Raw genomic sequence first — 14164 nt, forward strand, 5'->3', positions numbered from 1 at the left:
AGGTTTAGTTACCCTTTAAAAAGTGGTTTTTTTGTTTATAAATCTCGTTCTTGTAAAGTTTAGTCTTTTACAACTTACTAGATGATTTTTCCAAAAATCATTCCTTTGAACTTTTCTTGTAAACAATGTATTCTTATACTTGTTTCACCACTAGAAGCATGGTTAGTTTCTTTAAAAACAATGTTTATATAAATCTTGTGATTTAACTTAGTTTCTTGAGAAAACTAGTTTTGAAATCACCCAAGTTTATGTCTAGTAACATATTACATACCTCATCATTTACGAAATCATTTTCATTTTTCAACTTCATGAAACATAAAGCATGATGATCTTGGTCTTTCACAAGATCACCACCTTAACTTACTAGATCATGTGTTTAATCACAATCTAGTAGATTTCATATGATGTCTAACATCACTAACACAAATCATCAATCATCAAGAAGCAAATCAACACTAATCAACAAGTATTCATATGGTTTTAAGCTTATGTTAAAGTTTCATGATTATGTTCTTTAGTGTTCATCAAGATTAACAATGTTCATCATCTTTTAACCAACATAATATGAAGTAAAAATGAGATCACAAGAGTCTTACTACTAGCACAAGGCTAGGGAAGAACACAAGTTGATGAAGAGGATAAGCTAGGTGGATAAAAGCACTAGAGAGAGGTCCTTCAAGTTTCGTTGCTTGCAACCTTCTTAGATAGGCCCGAGACACCTTAGATCACCCTTGGATAGTCTTGGAATGGATTAGAAAATTGATGGTGGTGAGGGGGTGTTGGGCCGTAGCCTTGAGGGAGAAGAGGGAGGAGTTTGTGAACTTGATGGATGTTAGAATGTTAAGGGTTATGGTTTAATGGTTTTTATAAAAGTTTCCAAGCATATGGTATCTTGTGCTAGCATATTCCTAGACAAGAATCTTTATAAAATCTAAGAAAGATATCATAGGAAATCAAATAAAATCTACAAATATCAAGTTGTGGGGCCCTTGTCTAACCGGCCTTGGATTAGGGGGGGGGGGTAAAGTGTGATATTTCAAGTATTAGTTAGTTAAATCTTGTTAGATCCCAAGTATTAAGTTTAGGGATTTAAGTGTGTTATAGTGTTTTAGGATATAATATGGTGGTTGGTGACCATAACTAGCTTTGTTATACTAAAACGATGCTTCTAGCGAAGTGGTATTTTGGGTAATGTCCGGTTGTTCGGTTGGTTACCGGTTCGTTAAATTGCTAAATATCGTCGTTTAGTGTGCTTTATGTTGTCTTTTGTGACAGTTTCGATTCCCGACACTTAGGAAAGTATTCTGGACCATTAAACCATAATTCTGCTTTATATTTTGGAGTTTACATGCTGAAAATAGCTGAATTTTGGTTATTTCTGCAGAATTCTTCACTTTTAGTGTGTTTCTGGCACTTTCTGGTACCTACGTCATAACTAGGAAGGCAGTTTTGTAACCCCTATTTTCCTACACACTATACTAGTGTAACACTTGGTCCTGGGGCTTATTTTGTGTCTCCACATCATGTCTGTCTAAGTACTGAACTCCCGTCAGTATTTCTAGTTTGTCTGATAGCTGTGACAACTCTGTTTTGAGCATTAATAGAATTGTATTGTGTTGCACGTAGTAATGATAAAAGTCTTGCAACATGAAATGCCATTGTGTGTGTATATAACAGTAATCAGAATTTCATTCGTCTTGTAACCTATACCATGCACAGTTCTTAAAACACAAATTACTGTTTAATTAGTGTACGGAATGTACGGAAAAGTGACAGTTGTCACATTTATACTGTTAAGTCATCCGGGGATATCTTGGTTTTTCTTTGGTTGCATCTAGATTATATGCAGACCAAGGCACAGTCAGGATATCTTAAAAGAGCCAAAGAGGCCAAAACCATATGGAAGAAATCTCAAAAATAAGAGAATTCCGTGTGCTTAAAAAGCAAAATTCGCACCAAAATGGTATTTGCCTAACCCTCATTGGACATAATATTGGTCACTTTGCTTTACGGAAGTATTGACATGTTCACCAATAGTCTAACGTTGAAAATCAAAAGGATAATCCCAGTATACTCACCTGCTACGATGAATCGTTGTGCTTGTCTTGATCACGGGGGTATGTCATGGAATGGGGCACACAGGTACTATAGTATAATATTATGTTAAGCATATCACAAAGTTGAAAAATTGAAAGTTGAGCGTTAAAGTTTAAGTGGACAAACATATTGGCAATCATTTAGACCAGTCTGAATAAGTTCTCACTGAAAAATGTTCCTTGGTCTGCCTGAGAACAATTTTGATCCCATTGCAATTAAAATTGTATATTGTAACTGTTGAGTTAATTTCTTTATTTTTTTGCGTTTCTGTTTGTATTCTCATATAAAAAATAGAAAATTAAAAAATCCAAAAAATAGTGTCTTGTTTTACATAAAACCAAAAATCCAAAAATGGAGTGTTTATTTGTTTTTCAAATTAAAAAAATATTAACCATTCTTGATGATTTGACTGATCATCAGAAGTTGAAAGAAATTTGAATTGTGAAATTTGAGTATAAGGACTTGGATGTACTAAGTGTTCATGTGGTACTTTCCTCTGTTGCATAGAAATGTTTGATGATAAATTTATAAGAACTTTGCAGAACTTGATTTAAATTAAGAAACAGGGGTTGATGAAGAATGACATGCTAATAGTTGCAGACAAACATGAAGCATCACAACAAGAAGATGTGCCAGAGTCAGAAGAACCGGATACGAATCATCAACTGACAGTGACAATACATGTGAAGAAGCACATGTGGACCTGCTTGAAAGAGAAAGATTGAAAAAGAAAATAGTTGTTAAGAATTCTCCTGTCACCTTCTTTTTAGCAAGATGTCCAAGCAATGTTGATCCCGATCCTTATATGAAGCTAACCACAAGTGCAGAAGATGTCCAAGTAATGCTGATCCCGATCCTTATATGATCCTCCTCTCACCTTCTTTGGAATTGTTAAAGTGAGTGCATAGAGTTTAAAAAGGTATAGACCAAACTTACCTATTTTATAATTATGTCAAGTGTTAAATTGCCAATTAATCTTGGTAGTTTGACATATACAAAAAAATATTGTTTGTTAGTTTCGGTTATGTTTTGGTATACTTTCAAGAAATATGCCCAAGGTAAAGTGAAGATGTAAAATCAAAATACTGATAGCTTTCTTGTATTCCTTGTTTAACATCTTGCTAGTTTTATAACATTACGGCCGCTAGAGCAATGCAGTTATCTCTAAAACAATTATCATATCATTTACTTATTAATTAATATAGTAGTTAGTTGTTTTTACTAAAAGAACTCAATTTTTTTATCTAGCGACCCTATATACTCTAGATCATGACTTCCTTGCCAAGTTTTCTTATAATAATGACTTCCTTGCCAAGTTATCTTGGGGAAAAAGCAGCCTTCAAAGCGCTATATAAAAACATGGGTATGGACCTTCTCATCTCATCCGTTCATCTTACTCCTTCCACGTCTAAGTCAAAGTAGGTAATTTACTGTTTTTTGCTTTCATTCATTATTTTACATCCATGCATACACACATCATGTTATCAGCAATCATTCATATGAATTATGAAGCACATAACTTTTAGATAAAGCCTCTATAAAAATTATCAATTTGGTTTGTGTTAAAACGAGCTCTAACCAGAATGGGTTCCGGTTGGAATGAGCCGTCTAAAAAAACTGAGCTTGACCGTAATGAGCCTATATGCAAATTCTTTTTTAACCTAAATCAACACAGTTTTTGGATAACTGGTCGCGATTGTTAACTGTCGTCCCTAAATCAACACAGTTTTTGAATACTTGGCCACGATTGTTGACTTGTCATCCCTACATACACTGTAGCCGCCTGTTAGCCAACCCGATATGATTGACACCATGTTACTTGTTTAATTTTTATATATCATAAATCTCTATAAATCATGAGATATTTCGATTTTATTACCAAGTTGTGAGCTTTATCTTCCATGAAACCTTTTTTTTCAAGATAAGAGTTATATAAGTGATAAAAATGTGGCCAAAGTTGGAGAAAACAGCGAGTCCACAAGAGGAGAATTCCGAAAACACCCCTGACCCGACAATGATATCTTCGGTTGATACCAAATACTGTACAAGGAAGAGATCTGATGAAGCTGGTTTTGTGGACAATGCAAAGGAAAACATGAAGTCTTTTATTCATGCCTCTTTTGATGAACACAAGACATGCTTCAAGGCAACTTGGCACAAGGTATGTGCCTACACGTGCGCGTTTGCGTGTTTTTTTTACTAAATAAATGATCATTTGTTACAAACTCATCATTGGTTTCAATTTGACAGATGACTGAAATATTCCAAGAAGAAAAATCTGCAGGACTAGAAGCGCAAAACCCTCAGGCGAAGAACTAAGAACTAATCATTTGGGTATGTTTTATCGTTCATTTTGTATTTCGGTTACTTTTCTGTCAAATGGTTGATGATCAAAACTGGTATTTGGTAAAGACAATTATAGTTACACTTTCGTTCGTCAAAATAAATGTTATTGGGTAATTTTCAACTGTTTGGTTTACAAAAATACTTGGTAAATGATTTTGTTTATCCCCACAGTAGAGATGCGGATTTGGAGATGAGTTTCGTAGCAGTTGTCACCTTTTCCAACCTGCACATAGTATAATATTTTGTTCGTCGATAGTTTGTATAAAAAACTTTAAACTGATAAAAATATTACTTTGAAATTTCTTCAACAGCTTGCATAACTTTTTCAGAATTAGTTTCCACAACTTGACCTCCAAGAATCATTTCATCTAAGATGGTATGCATCTGTAAAAAAAAAAAAAATTAAATAATAATAATAATAAGCATTTTTATTAATAGGCCAGTACACAATTGATTATTAACAAGTGAAAGCTACCTTGCTATAATTGAGAACTATATCGAGTTCACATACATTGTTGAAGCATTTTTCCAAAGTTTCCACATAGACTGAATAATCAAACTCAATTGATGAAAATTTGCCATCAGGGTTAAAGAATTTTAGAAAGGTAAAAAAATAATAATAATAATTGAAATTGATGTGTGTGTATACCTTGTATAAGATCAAACATGGCCAACTCGTTTTCAGAGCTGTCAAATACAAAGACAAAGTACAAGGTTGCAAAGAGCTTGTACACGAGCCGTGTATCCTGAAAGAACACAAACGGTCCTTTGACAGTTGACGAATGCAAGAACAATTTACGATAATAAACTAGCTTAAATTAAGATCACGTTCCTGTACAAGATTGTCATTCACGTATCTAATAATGTGGGAATCAATCTTATTTGTGTTTTCGTATTTAAACGAGTTTTGGAGATAAAGGTTTCTTTTACTCAGTGCAAAACTAGATTCTTTTCATGTTATATTGAAGTATATGATTTAAATATATCACCATGAGTGAGAAATAAAGGAATTACCGGACCCAAAAAAGAGGCCCCTTCAATGAAATTGGTTACATTTTCAGGCTGCAAGCATAAGACTGGAAGAAGAACAAGAAGAAACAAAGTTTATTAAAGAGAAATACTTTCCTTCAAAACAGAATCATTGAGTTTGTATTTGCCTCAATGAGTAGAAACTATCCTACCAATAGATATAATAAAGGCGCTAGGCGCACTCAAGGCGCATAGGCCTCGCCTGGGGCCTAGGCGCAAAGCGCAAAAAAGCAAGGGCTTGAGAAAAATAAAGCGCATAATGAAAAAAAATTAAAAATATATTATGTATTAGAAAAAGAATACTATTCTTTAAATAAAATAAACAAAATCTATTATATAACACTTTATATCATTAATTTAGTACCAAAAATTCTAAAATATTAGTTTATTAGTGTAGAAAAGTAGTTAATCAAAAGAATCTTGCCGGAATTTAGAAAATTTGGCATGAAACTCTCCGGAATCTAGGAATCTCGTCAGAATGTGCACCTGAACCATCACCTGGAGAATTAAAGCGCAATTTCCTCGACTTAAGGCGCAACTGCCTCGCCTCGCCTAAAAATGGGCCTAGGTGCAAGAGGCGATGGCTTTTAACAAATTATACTAGTTGATTAACTAAATTTCTATTCTGTATTCATTTAATTTAAAGATGAAAAAAGTTCCGACTGTAAACCTAAATTTATGCCGAATTGAAAAAGAAGTGGAGAAAAACCTGAATAGATGCTGCGAATTATATGCTGTTGCTGCTCCACAGGCTAAGCTTCCAACAAACACAAATATCAAATTGAATCGAATCGAATCGAATCTTTCATGTAAACAAACACCACAATTAGGTTTGACAGAAGCAAGTGATGAGATGGAAATTGGTACCGTATAATTGTAGAATTTTGCGAGACGAGGCTTGCCTTGGTTGTTGATCACTATCATAGCGAGAATCATGATTCTTCAAACTCAGTGAGTGAGTGAGCTTCTTCTTCCCAAAATGAAAGTTTCTGGAGAATGCATCCAAATTTCATTGTAAAATATATGACAGGTAATCCGATCTGTGAATTTTGACACAAAGGGCCATTGGGCTGTAACCAGCCCACCTTAATTCTTGGGGTACGGTTAATCACTCTAGGGTGATTGAGTGATTCTCTACCCAATAATATTATGTCATGTCAACTCCCTATTCTACTTCCCATTTTACACTCAATCACTAGGTATGGTTCAATTACTTTAGGGTATTTGAGTTATGTATTTTTTTGTTTTCTAGAAAATAAGCAACGGTCAAAAAAATATATGCAACGGTCGAAAATGGCACACCTTTCACATCAATCGAATCGGTGACGATACCCCGATTTGGCTCACCGAAACACCACTCACCGATGGTCTTCATCACGACGGTGTGGTCACCGATCGGTGACTCTACTCACCGAATGAGTCCCCGCAAACCATACCGTCCACCCTTAGACGTTGGAGGCGTCAAAAGTGGGTGTCATGCGACATGTGGTGGGCATACGTCGGAAAAGTGGTGTGACGGGCCGTGAAAGGGTGATGTTATGCGACACGTGACACACGCTTTTTATTATTATTTTATATTTGAAAATTATATAAAATTTATTAAATTTAAAGAAACATTAATATTACACTAAATGCATAACTCAACATTTATGTTATACCTAAACTACACTTCATACCTTTTACAATTAAATCGGCAAAACCCAACATTTATGTTCATGTTTTGTAACATTCTATAACCTTTACAACTAACGTCGTCCGAAAACTCAGTTAATTTACCTCACATGCTTTGCATGTGAGGGTACTATGGTCTTTGATTACATAAAGGTTGATATTTGCAAAAAGATTATTTATAACATAAAGGTTGATTTTTTGCAAAAAAAAAAATGTTATTATATATAGTAAAATATTTTTTTTTTTTTTGCAAAAACATTATTATTTGTTAATAATTATATACTTATATATATAAAAAATTAGTTTTAAATTTATTTTAAAAAAATGGATTTTAATATTTTTATAAAGTAAATAATAATGACAAGATAAATTATTTTTATATAAAGGATAAATAAAACACAAATTATTTTAAAATAAAGTTATTGTAATATCCGGAATATTTTTATAATTATAAAGGATGTTTTAAACTACTCAAACTAAAAGGTATTTTTATGTATATGTAAGTATGTGTTTATAAAAACAAAATATTAGACAAATTTATATCGATAACAGAAATCTTTAAGAAACTTCAGTAAACAAATTCTAAACATATAATATGTAAATAATACAAATTCGATATTAAAAATATATATGCAGTTTAAAACATTCTATTATTTCCAATTGCATTGTATTATTTACATATTATATATTTAGAATTTGTTTACTGAAGTTTATTAAATATTTTTTTAAACGCCAAATTAATTTATTAGTTTCTGTTATCGATATAAATTTGTCTAATATTTTTTTTTTATAAACACATACTTACATATACATAAAAAATATCTTTTAGTTTGAGTAGTTTAAAACATCCGTTATAATTATAAAAATATCTCGGATATTACAATAACTTTATTTTAAAAAAAATGTGTTTTATTTATACTTTATATAAAAATTAATTTATCTTGTCATTATTATTTACTTTATAAAAATATTAAAATGAGAATTTTTGTAAAATAAATTTAAAACTATTTTCTATATATGTTTATATATATATAAATATATAATTATTAACAAATAATAATGTTTTTGCAAAAAAATAGTTTACTATATTATATATATATATATATATATATATATATATATATGGTAGGGTTCTAGAGTGAACACTAGGATGAGAGTGAACTGTGTGAACTAATCTGAACCATTGGATTACATCATCTAGAGATTTTTAAACAATGGCAAGATTGTAATTATAATGTTGTAACTCCCCTTTAAAATAAATGACAGAAGGGTATTTGTGTCTTTTGTAAATTGCATTTATTAAACAATATAATGAAAATCCCTAAAATCTCGCTAGTTTTCATATATACAAGATACATAGTTGTTAGTGTATACATATGTGTACAGTCTCGCTAGTATCAGTTTATACAATATACACAGCTGTTAGTTTATACACATGTGTACAGTATCGCTAACTATCAATTTATACAAGATACGCACCTATTAGTTTATACACATGTGTACAGTCTTTTATACATCTGTGTATTATATTCAGAAATGGTTACATATGTGTATATTAACAACATATAGTATATTAGGCATGCACACGAGTAGAATCATATAAAAATTATGAAATTAATGAAAATGAAACATATCACATGTATGCAAAAATAAATAACTTCATCACATATTAAAAAAAAAAATTAATGCCCAAAAATAATTACAATTTCAATCTCAGAGAAATTTTTTAATGTTTATTGAAAATTATAAAAAGTTAAAAACAATGTATTATGAAATTTATATATACAGATAATAAAAAAAATATTATTCAAGTTAAAATTAAAACAAAATCTATGGATAAAGAAATAATGGAGAAATAATTAAAAATGAGAGAGAGAGAAAGAGAGTTAAGAGATGAGAAAATTAAGGGATTTTAATTAAACATACTTGGGTAATGTCAATATTACCCTTTTCATTTAAAAAATGATCAAGGGCCAAGATTAGTTCACTCAGTTCATTCTCAAGAAGTTGTTCACTCTTGATCCTAATCCTATATATATATATATATATATATATATATAACATTTTGCACAAATCAACCTTATCTTATAAAAGAACATAGTACTCTCACATGCAAAGCATGTGAGGTAACTTAACTGAGTTTTTGGCCGACGTTAGTTGTAAAGGTTATAAAATGTTTTAAAACATGAACATAAAGGTTGGGTTTTGTTGATTTCATAGTGAAAGATATGAAGTGCAGTTTAGGTATAACATAAAGGTTGATTTATGTAATTTTGTCTTAATATTAATTAAAAAACCATTACATAATAAAAAAATAAGCAAATAAAAAAACCGAACAAAAAAAAAAAGGAAACTAATAAAAATAAAAGAAAAACTAAACTAAACTAAATACAATATTCTGCTATGATTTCATGCTTCGCATTCTCATGCATTTCTTTTTCTTCGGGACCAAGGTGATCGGTTTTCGTAGCGATGAATTTCATACCCGCTCGCTTTTCGTTCGCCAAGTCCTTCTCGTTTTTCAACTTTACTTTTCGTTCGGAAAGTTCGAGAATCTTTTCTTTGTGGGTGTTTCTTTCTTGTTGGATGCTATTGAACATTACTATTTGTTCATTTAGGTCGACTAACCGAGGGTGTGTTCTCTACCCGAAGTATATGATTTGTGCACCCTTTTTTTATTTCTCTACCAAGTGGGCGTTCCACTTCAACATTGTCGTCACTTAAGTTTATCTCATACTCGGTACGAGCATCCGAGCGATTAGTAGAGGAACTAGTTTTCGACCTTTTAGACGACGATTGTCCCACTAAAGGTGTAACATCCCTGTAGGTCCTCTTGAATCGTATGGATCTTCACAGAATTGTCAATCCAATCAAGAGTGCGGAATCCTCTTGATCAGAATATCACAGAATGAGTATAAACAGAAATAAGCAATTCACAATCAAACTGGGTTTTTATTGATTATTAATCTCACGAATTACAATCAATCAAAACCCTAACACACACAAATTTCGTCCAAGCTCTAAACTCTCAGGAAATTCCTCACAAACACTGTTTTGGCTGATTAACCTAAATCCTAAAGCATAACCCTGTTTATATAACACAAGGTTTGCTACTTGGGCTAGGGTTTCCTACATGGGCAAAGCCCAATTCGTCCCCCATGACCCAATCTGGGTTTTGGTTAGCCCAAACTCTATAATTTAACTATTACAAAGCTAAACCCGCTAACTGTTTATCGTTTAACTAATTACAAGATATCCAAAGACCAAATCTAAGCTATTGTCACAAATATGCACCAACAAACTCCCCCTTGACAATAGCTTCATAAAATAACTTTGTCTTCAGTCTTCTTGCAATCTTCATGTAGTCTTGCACTGTCTTTGGTCGTTGGATAGCTTCAGCTTCAATAGCTTCTGTCAGCAACAGACTCCCCCTAAGCTGATGCATCCAATCACCAAATCTACAAAACGTTAGAATTCGAGTAAACTCCAGTTCAGCATTTGCAAAGCAATCTTCAAACTCTTCAATCTTGTCTGCAATATAGAAAGGAAGTTCTACCATGCATCCAATCAAACTCTCATCTTCACAGCAACTTCTCAGCAACAAACTGCTTCAATCTGTATACTATAAAACAAACATCTCGAGAAACCATAAGAATTTTTCAACAAAGTTAAATAAATTATTATTATTCAAGAGATAGTTAAACTGTATCACAGATTAAGCATTTTCAACTTATCACCAACACGCAAAACTTTTTGTTCAACACACAAGAACCTGCATGATTTAAAATTTTGAACTCACTTTCTAACACCATCTCCCCCTATCAGTAACAATTCCTCCAAGAATAACAGTTTTTCGTACATTAAGAATTTTAACAGAAAAAGACACTATTTTTGGATTTTTATTTTTTTTGAAAGCAAGTAAATAACAAAACAATAAACACTCTATTTTTGTGAGAATCACTGGTAAGAAGATCATATCAGCATAATCAAACTGTTTTCACACTATTTAGATAATTCTTTATTTATTTTTTTCGTGAAAAGCGTCCAAGACGATTACCAGTATGTTTGTCCACTTAAACAAAATGCATGAACATTTCAAGTTCCATTACCGTATGATACGTTAAGGTAAATTTATTATACTGAAATATTAGTGTGTCCCACTTCAGGATATACCCCCGCGATCAAGGTATGCACAAAGATTCATCATAGTAGGTGAGTATACTGAATTCATCCATTTTGTTTTTCAACGTTTAGATAATTGGTGATCAGGTCAGTACTTCCGTACAGCAAAGAGACCAAAATATCTAACGAGGGCTAAGACAAATACCATTTTTTGGTACGATTTATGCATTTTTCACATTTGAATGACTCCCTATGAGAGCTTCTTCATTTATGGGTTTTGGCATTTTTAGCTCTTTTAAGATATCCTGGTTGTGCCTAGGTCAGCATGTATCTGGATGCAGCAGAAGGACAACCCTGAATATCCCCAGATGAAATAACAGTAGAAAGACCCAAAACCTCAGATTTTGGCAATCTATCAACGCAAGAATTAAGGTCATTAAACCATACACCACCGATGTGTTCCCCACTCATATTCAGATCGTTTAGGTTTATATCACATTGGTAAGTTGATTATTTCATGCTTTTTGCCTACTGGTACATCGTATGATGAAGCTGCTATCACATTTAAGCAATTTAATTCATTTTCAGTGTGACAGTCTAACTTGCCGAGGTATTATCGTTTCTTCTTTTTCACACAGTGATAACTCATTTTTGATTTTGTATTTTTTTATGTTTTTGAATTTTTTAATGTTTTTGTATTTTTGATTTTTTAAGAAAAGCAGTAAACTATTTACAAAATTCTTATGAAAAAACAGTTATTCAGGATTCCGCATCCCGTTGAGTTCGACTAAATGTTCAAAGCGAGCCCTGTCAAATGCTTTAGTATAAAGATCTGCCAGGTTATCTTGTGTGTCGACTCTATGAAGTACAATTTGTCTCTTTTCAGCACTCTGAACTTCATTTTAAATCAATTAATAATCACATGTCCATCATCATAATTTTCAAACTCAGCAACAATCTCGCATCCCCCGTCATGTGCCTAGAGCAGCCACTATCAACATACCATAAGTTGATAATCCTCCTTAGCAGCTCCTGCACACACCAACTAAGAAATTAGTTAGATTGGGGGACCCAAGCCTTAATGGTCTTGGGTCGTCCAAATTCACCAACTACTGGAACATCCATCCAATATCCATTACTCCTAACTGGAGTCTTGGATCTCAGACCTGTTGATGGAATTTGATATTGAATTCCACTAGGTCTATGGTCCTGAGGGTTCCTATAAGTGTTTGGACTATTTGACCTTTGAAAATTTTGATTTTGAAACCTTGAGTTTTGATTCCAAGAAGCTTGATTGTTATAATTTCTAAAGCCATTGTTCTAAAAAGTTCGACCACCATTAGTTTGGTATCGATTTTGATATTGACCTTGACTTCTGAAATTATTAGAATTATAATTGTTCATTCTTGGTAAACTGCTTCTAGGTCTCTCATATCTGCCTGGTGGAGATTTAGGCTGAAATCTTGGTTGATTTCTTTGAAAACGAGGAACTTGTGGAGTTCCTTTTTCAGCCTTATCTACACCAACAGCAACATTCTCTGTTTGCTTAGGAGTAGATTTCTTTGGAGAATTTGAGCCTTTCTCCTCACTATCACCTTTCTTCTCTGGTGATCCCCCTCTCTGTTTTTCACTAATTTGTGCTTCACTCTTTTTGTTAGGACAGCAGCTAGCTACATGTCCTTTGGTGTGACACCTGAAGCACGATCTCCTTTTCAAAGACTTCTTAGCTGGAGTCTTTGAGGTAGATCCCTCATCAGATAATGATGATGCCTTGGAAGAATTTGGTTCAGTTTGCTTGGATTCAGATATTTCTTTGTTTTTATTTTTAGCAAACTCTACATTCGATTCATTTTCAATAATAGTTGTTTCGTTTTGCATATCACTACCTTGAATAAAATTAATCTTTTTAACAAAAATTTGATTTTTACTCTTAGGAGGTGAATGTTTCTTTTTCAAAGGTTCCCTGTTATTGTTCTTCTTAGCATCATCACTCTCAGACCCCTCACTTTGACTTGATGCGAAACTACTTGGTGCAGTTGACATAAAGTCTGCTAGCTCATCTTCATCAGGCAGGAATGAATAGTCATGACTAAGAGGAGGTGGGACTTCATTAAAGCCCTGGAAGCCCACACTGGTCTTGTCATTACTCTTCTTTAACCCACCCATCATGTGTTTCATTACAAAAGACGAATCTCTGAATTGACCTAATTTCTTTTCAAGTTCAACAATTTTGAGTTGTGCCTCTGACAACTCTTTGCATTTTTCAGAAACCTCTTTTGTTTTTTCAGCCATCATGTCATGAGCTAAGTCTATGACTTGAAGTTTTTCATTTAGTTTGCAGGTTAAAGCTTCAATTTCACTTTCATAACCTTTTATCTTCTTCAAGTATGTAGATTCATTTCTTTTAGCAAAAAAGTTTGATTCTTTAATGTTAGACATCTCGCTTACCAAACTTTGGTTTTGTGTGGACAACCTGTCAACCTCACCCTGTAATTCACGACATTTTAAACACACAGAATTAGACTTTACCTCTCCTGTTTGTTTGTCAAGGTTGACCATTAGAGCTGCAAGTTGAGCTTCCATTCTTTTATACTTAGCATCCTTTTCTTCAGCTTCCCTTTCATTGTCAGACTTTTTCTTTTCCTCTTCAGCATCTTTTGTCTGATCACGCTTCCCTTCTTCAGCTTTACTCTCTATTTTCACCTCAGCATCCATTTTCACTTCAGCATCTCCCACAGTAGCTTCAACATCTTCAACTGGCACTATCTCAGCCATGAATGCCTGAGTGGCATTTTCATTATCTTCTAGATGAATACTCCAATCATATGAACCTTCTCTTGTTGTAGAGATCAAATCCTTTGAGCTAGAGTTGTTTGATGCATTCCTTTTGTTTGAACTC

General features: G+C 32.9%; 2 protein-coding genes across 4 annotated transcripts; one reads left to right on the forward strand and one right to left on the reverse strand.

The window, feature by feature from the left end:
• The first annotated feature begins 3456 nt into the window (after positions 1 to 3456).
• Positions 3457 to 4564, forward strand: LOC110915287. 3 transcript variants are annotated; one of them, XM_022159964.2, is made up of 3 exons: positions 3457 to 3515; positions 4019 to 4258; positions 4348 to 4564. In XM_022159964.2, the coding sequence occupies exons 2-3, from the start codon at positions 4043 to 4045 to the stop codon at positions 4414 to 4416; spliced, it is 285 nt and encodes a 94-aa protein (XP_022015656.1). In that variant the 5' UTR covers positions 3457 to 3515; positions 4019 to 4042; the 3' UTR covers positions 4417 to 4564. The 3 variants fall into 3 exon arrangements, with proteins under 3 accessions (XP_022015656.1, XP_022015655.1, XP_035840982.1); XM_022159963.2 differs by having other exon boundaries at positions 3464 to 3519; XM_035985089.1 differs by lacking the exon at positions 3457 to 3515 and having other exon boundaries at positions 3563 to 4258.
• On the reverse strand, positions 4485 to 6502 carry LOC110915286 (AP-3 complex subunit sigma). The gene is made up of 7 exons (XM_022159962.2): positions 6340 to 6502; positions 6182 to 6224; positions 5458 to 5519; positions 5093 to 5189; positions 4919 to 4989; positions 4736 to 4827; positions 4485 to 4666 (listed from the first exon to the last, which is right to left on the reverse strand). Exons 1-7 carry the CDS (start codon positions 6406 to 6408, stop codon positions 4603 to 4605), a joined length of 498 nt encoding a protein of 165 aa, XP_022015654.1. The 5' UTR covers positions 6409 to 6502; the 3' UTR covers positions 4485 to 4602.
• Positions 6503 to 14164: the final 7662 nt, after the last annotated feature.

This window comes from Helianthus annuus, chromosome 16, assembly GCF_002127325.2.
Source record: "Helianthus annuus cultivar XRQ/B chromosome 16, HanXRQr2.0-SUNRISE, whole genome shotgun sequence".
Lineage (NCBI taxonomy): Eukaryota > Viridiplantae > Streptophyta > Magnoliopsida > Asterales > Asteraceae > Helianthus > Helianthus annuus.

Excerpts from the sequence above, each read along its gene's own strand:
- LOC110915287 (XM_022159964.2), top strand. The coding sequence starts at position 4,043 with ATGTGGCCAAAGTTGGAGAAAACAGCGAGTCCACAAGAGGAGAATTCC. Across the intron at positions 4,259-4,347 it reads TCAAGGCAACTTGGCACAAG|ATGACTGAAATATTCCAAGA; the intron begins GTATGTGCCTAC and ends TCAATTTGACAG.
- LOC110915286 (XM_022159962.2), bottom strand. The coding sequence starts at position 6,408 with ATGATTCTCGCTATGATAGTGATCAACAACCAAGGCAAGCCTCGTCTC. Across the intron at positions 5,520-6,181 it reads AATTCGCAGCATCTATTCAG|TCTTATGCTTGCAGCCTGAA; the intron begins GTTTTTCTCCAC and ends TTCTTCTTCCAG. Across the intron at positions 4,990-5,092 it reads CATGTTTGATCTTATACAAG|TCTATGTGGAAACTTTGGAA; the intron begins GTATACACACAC and ends TTGATTATTCAG.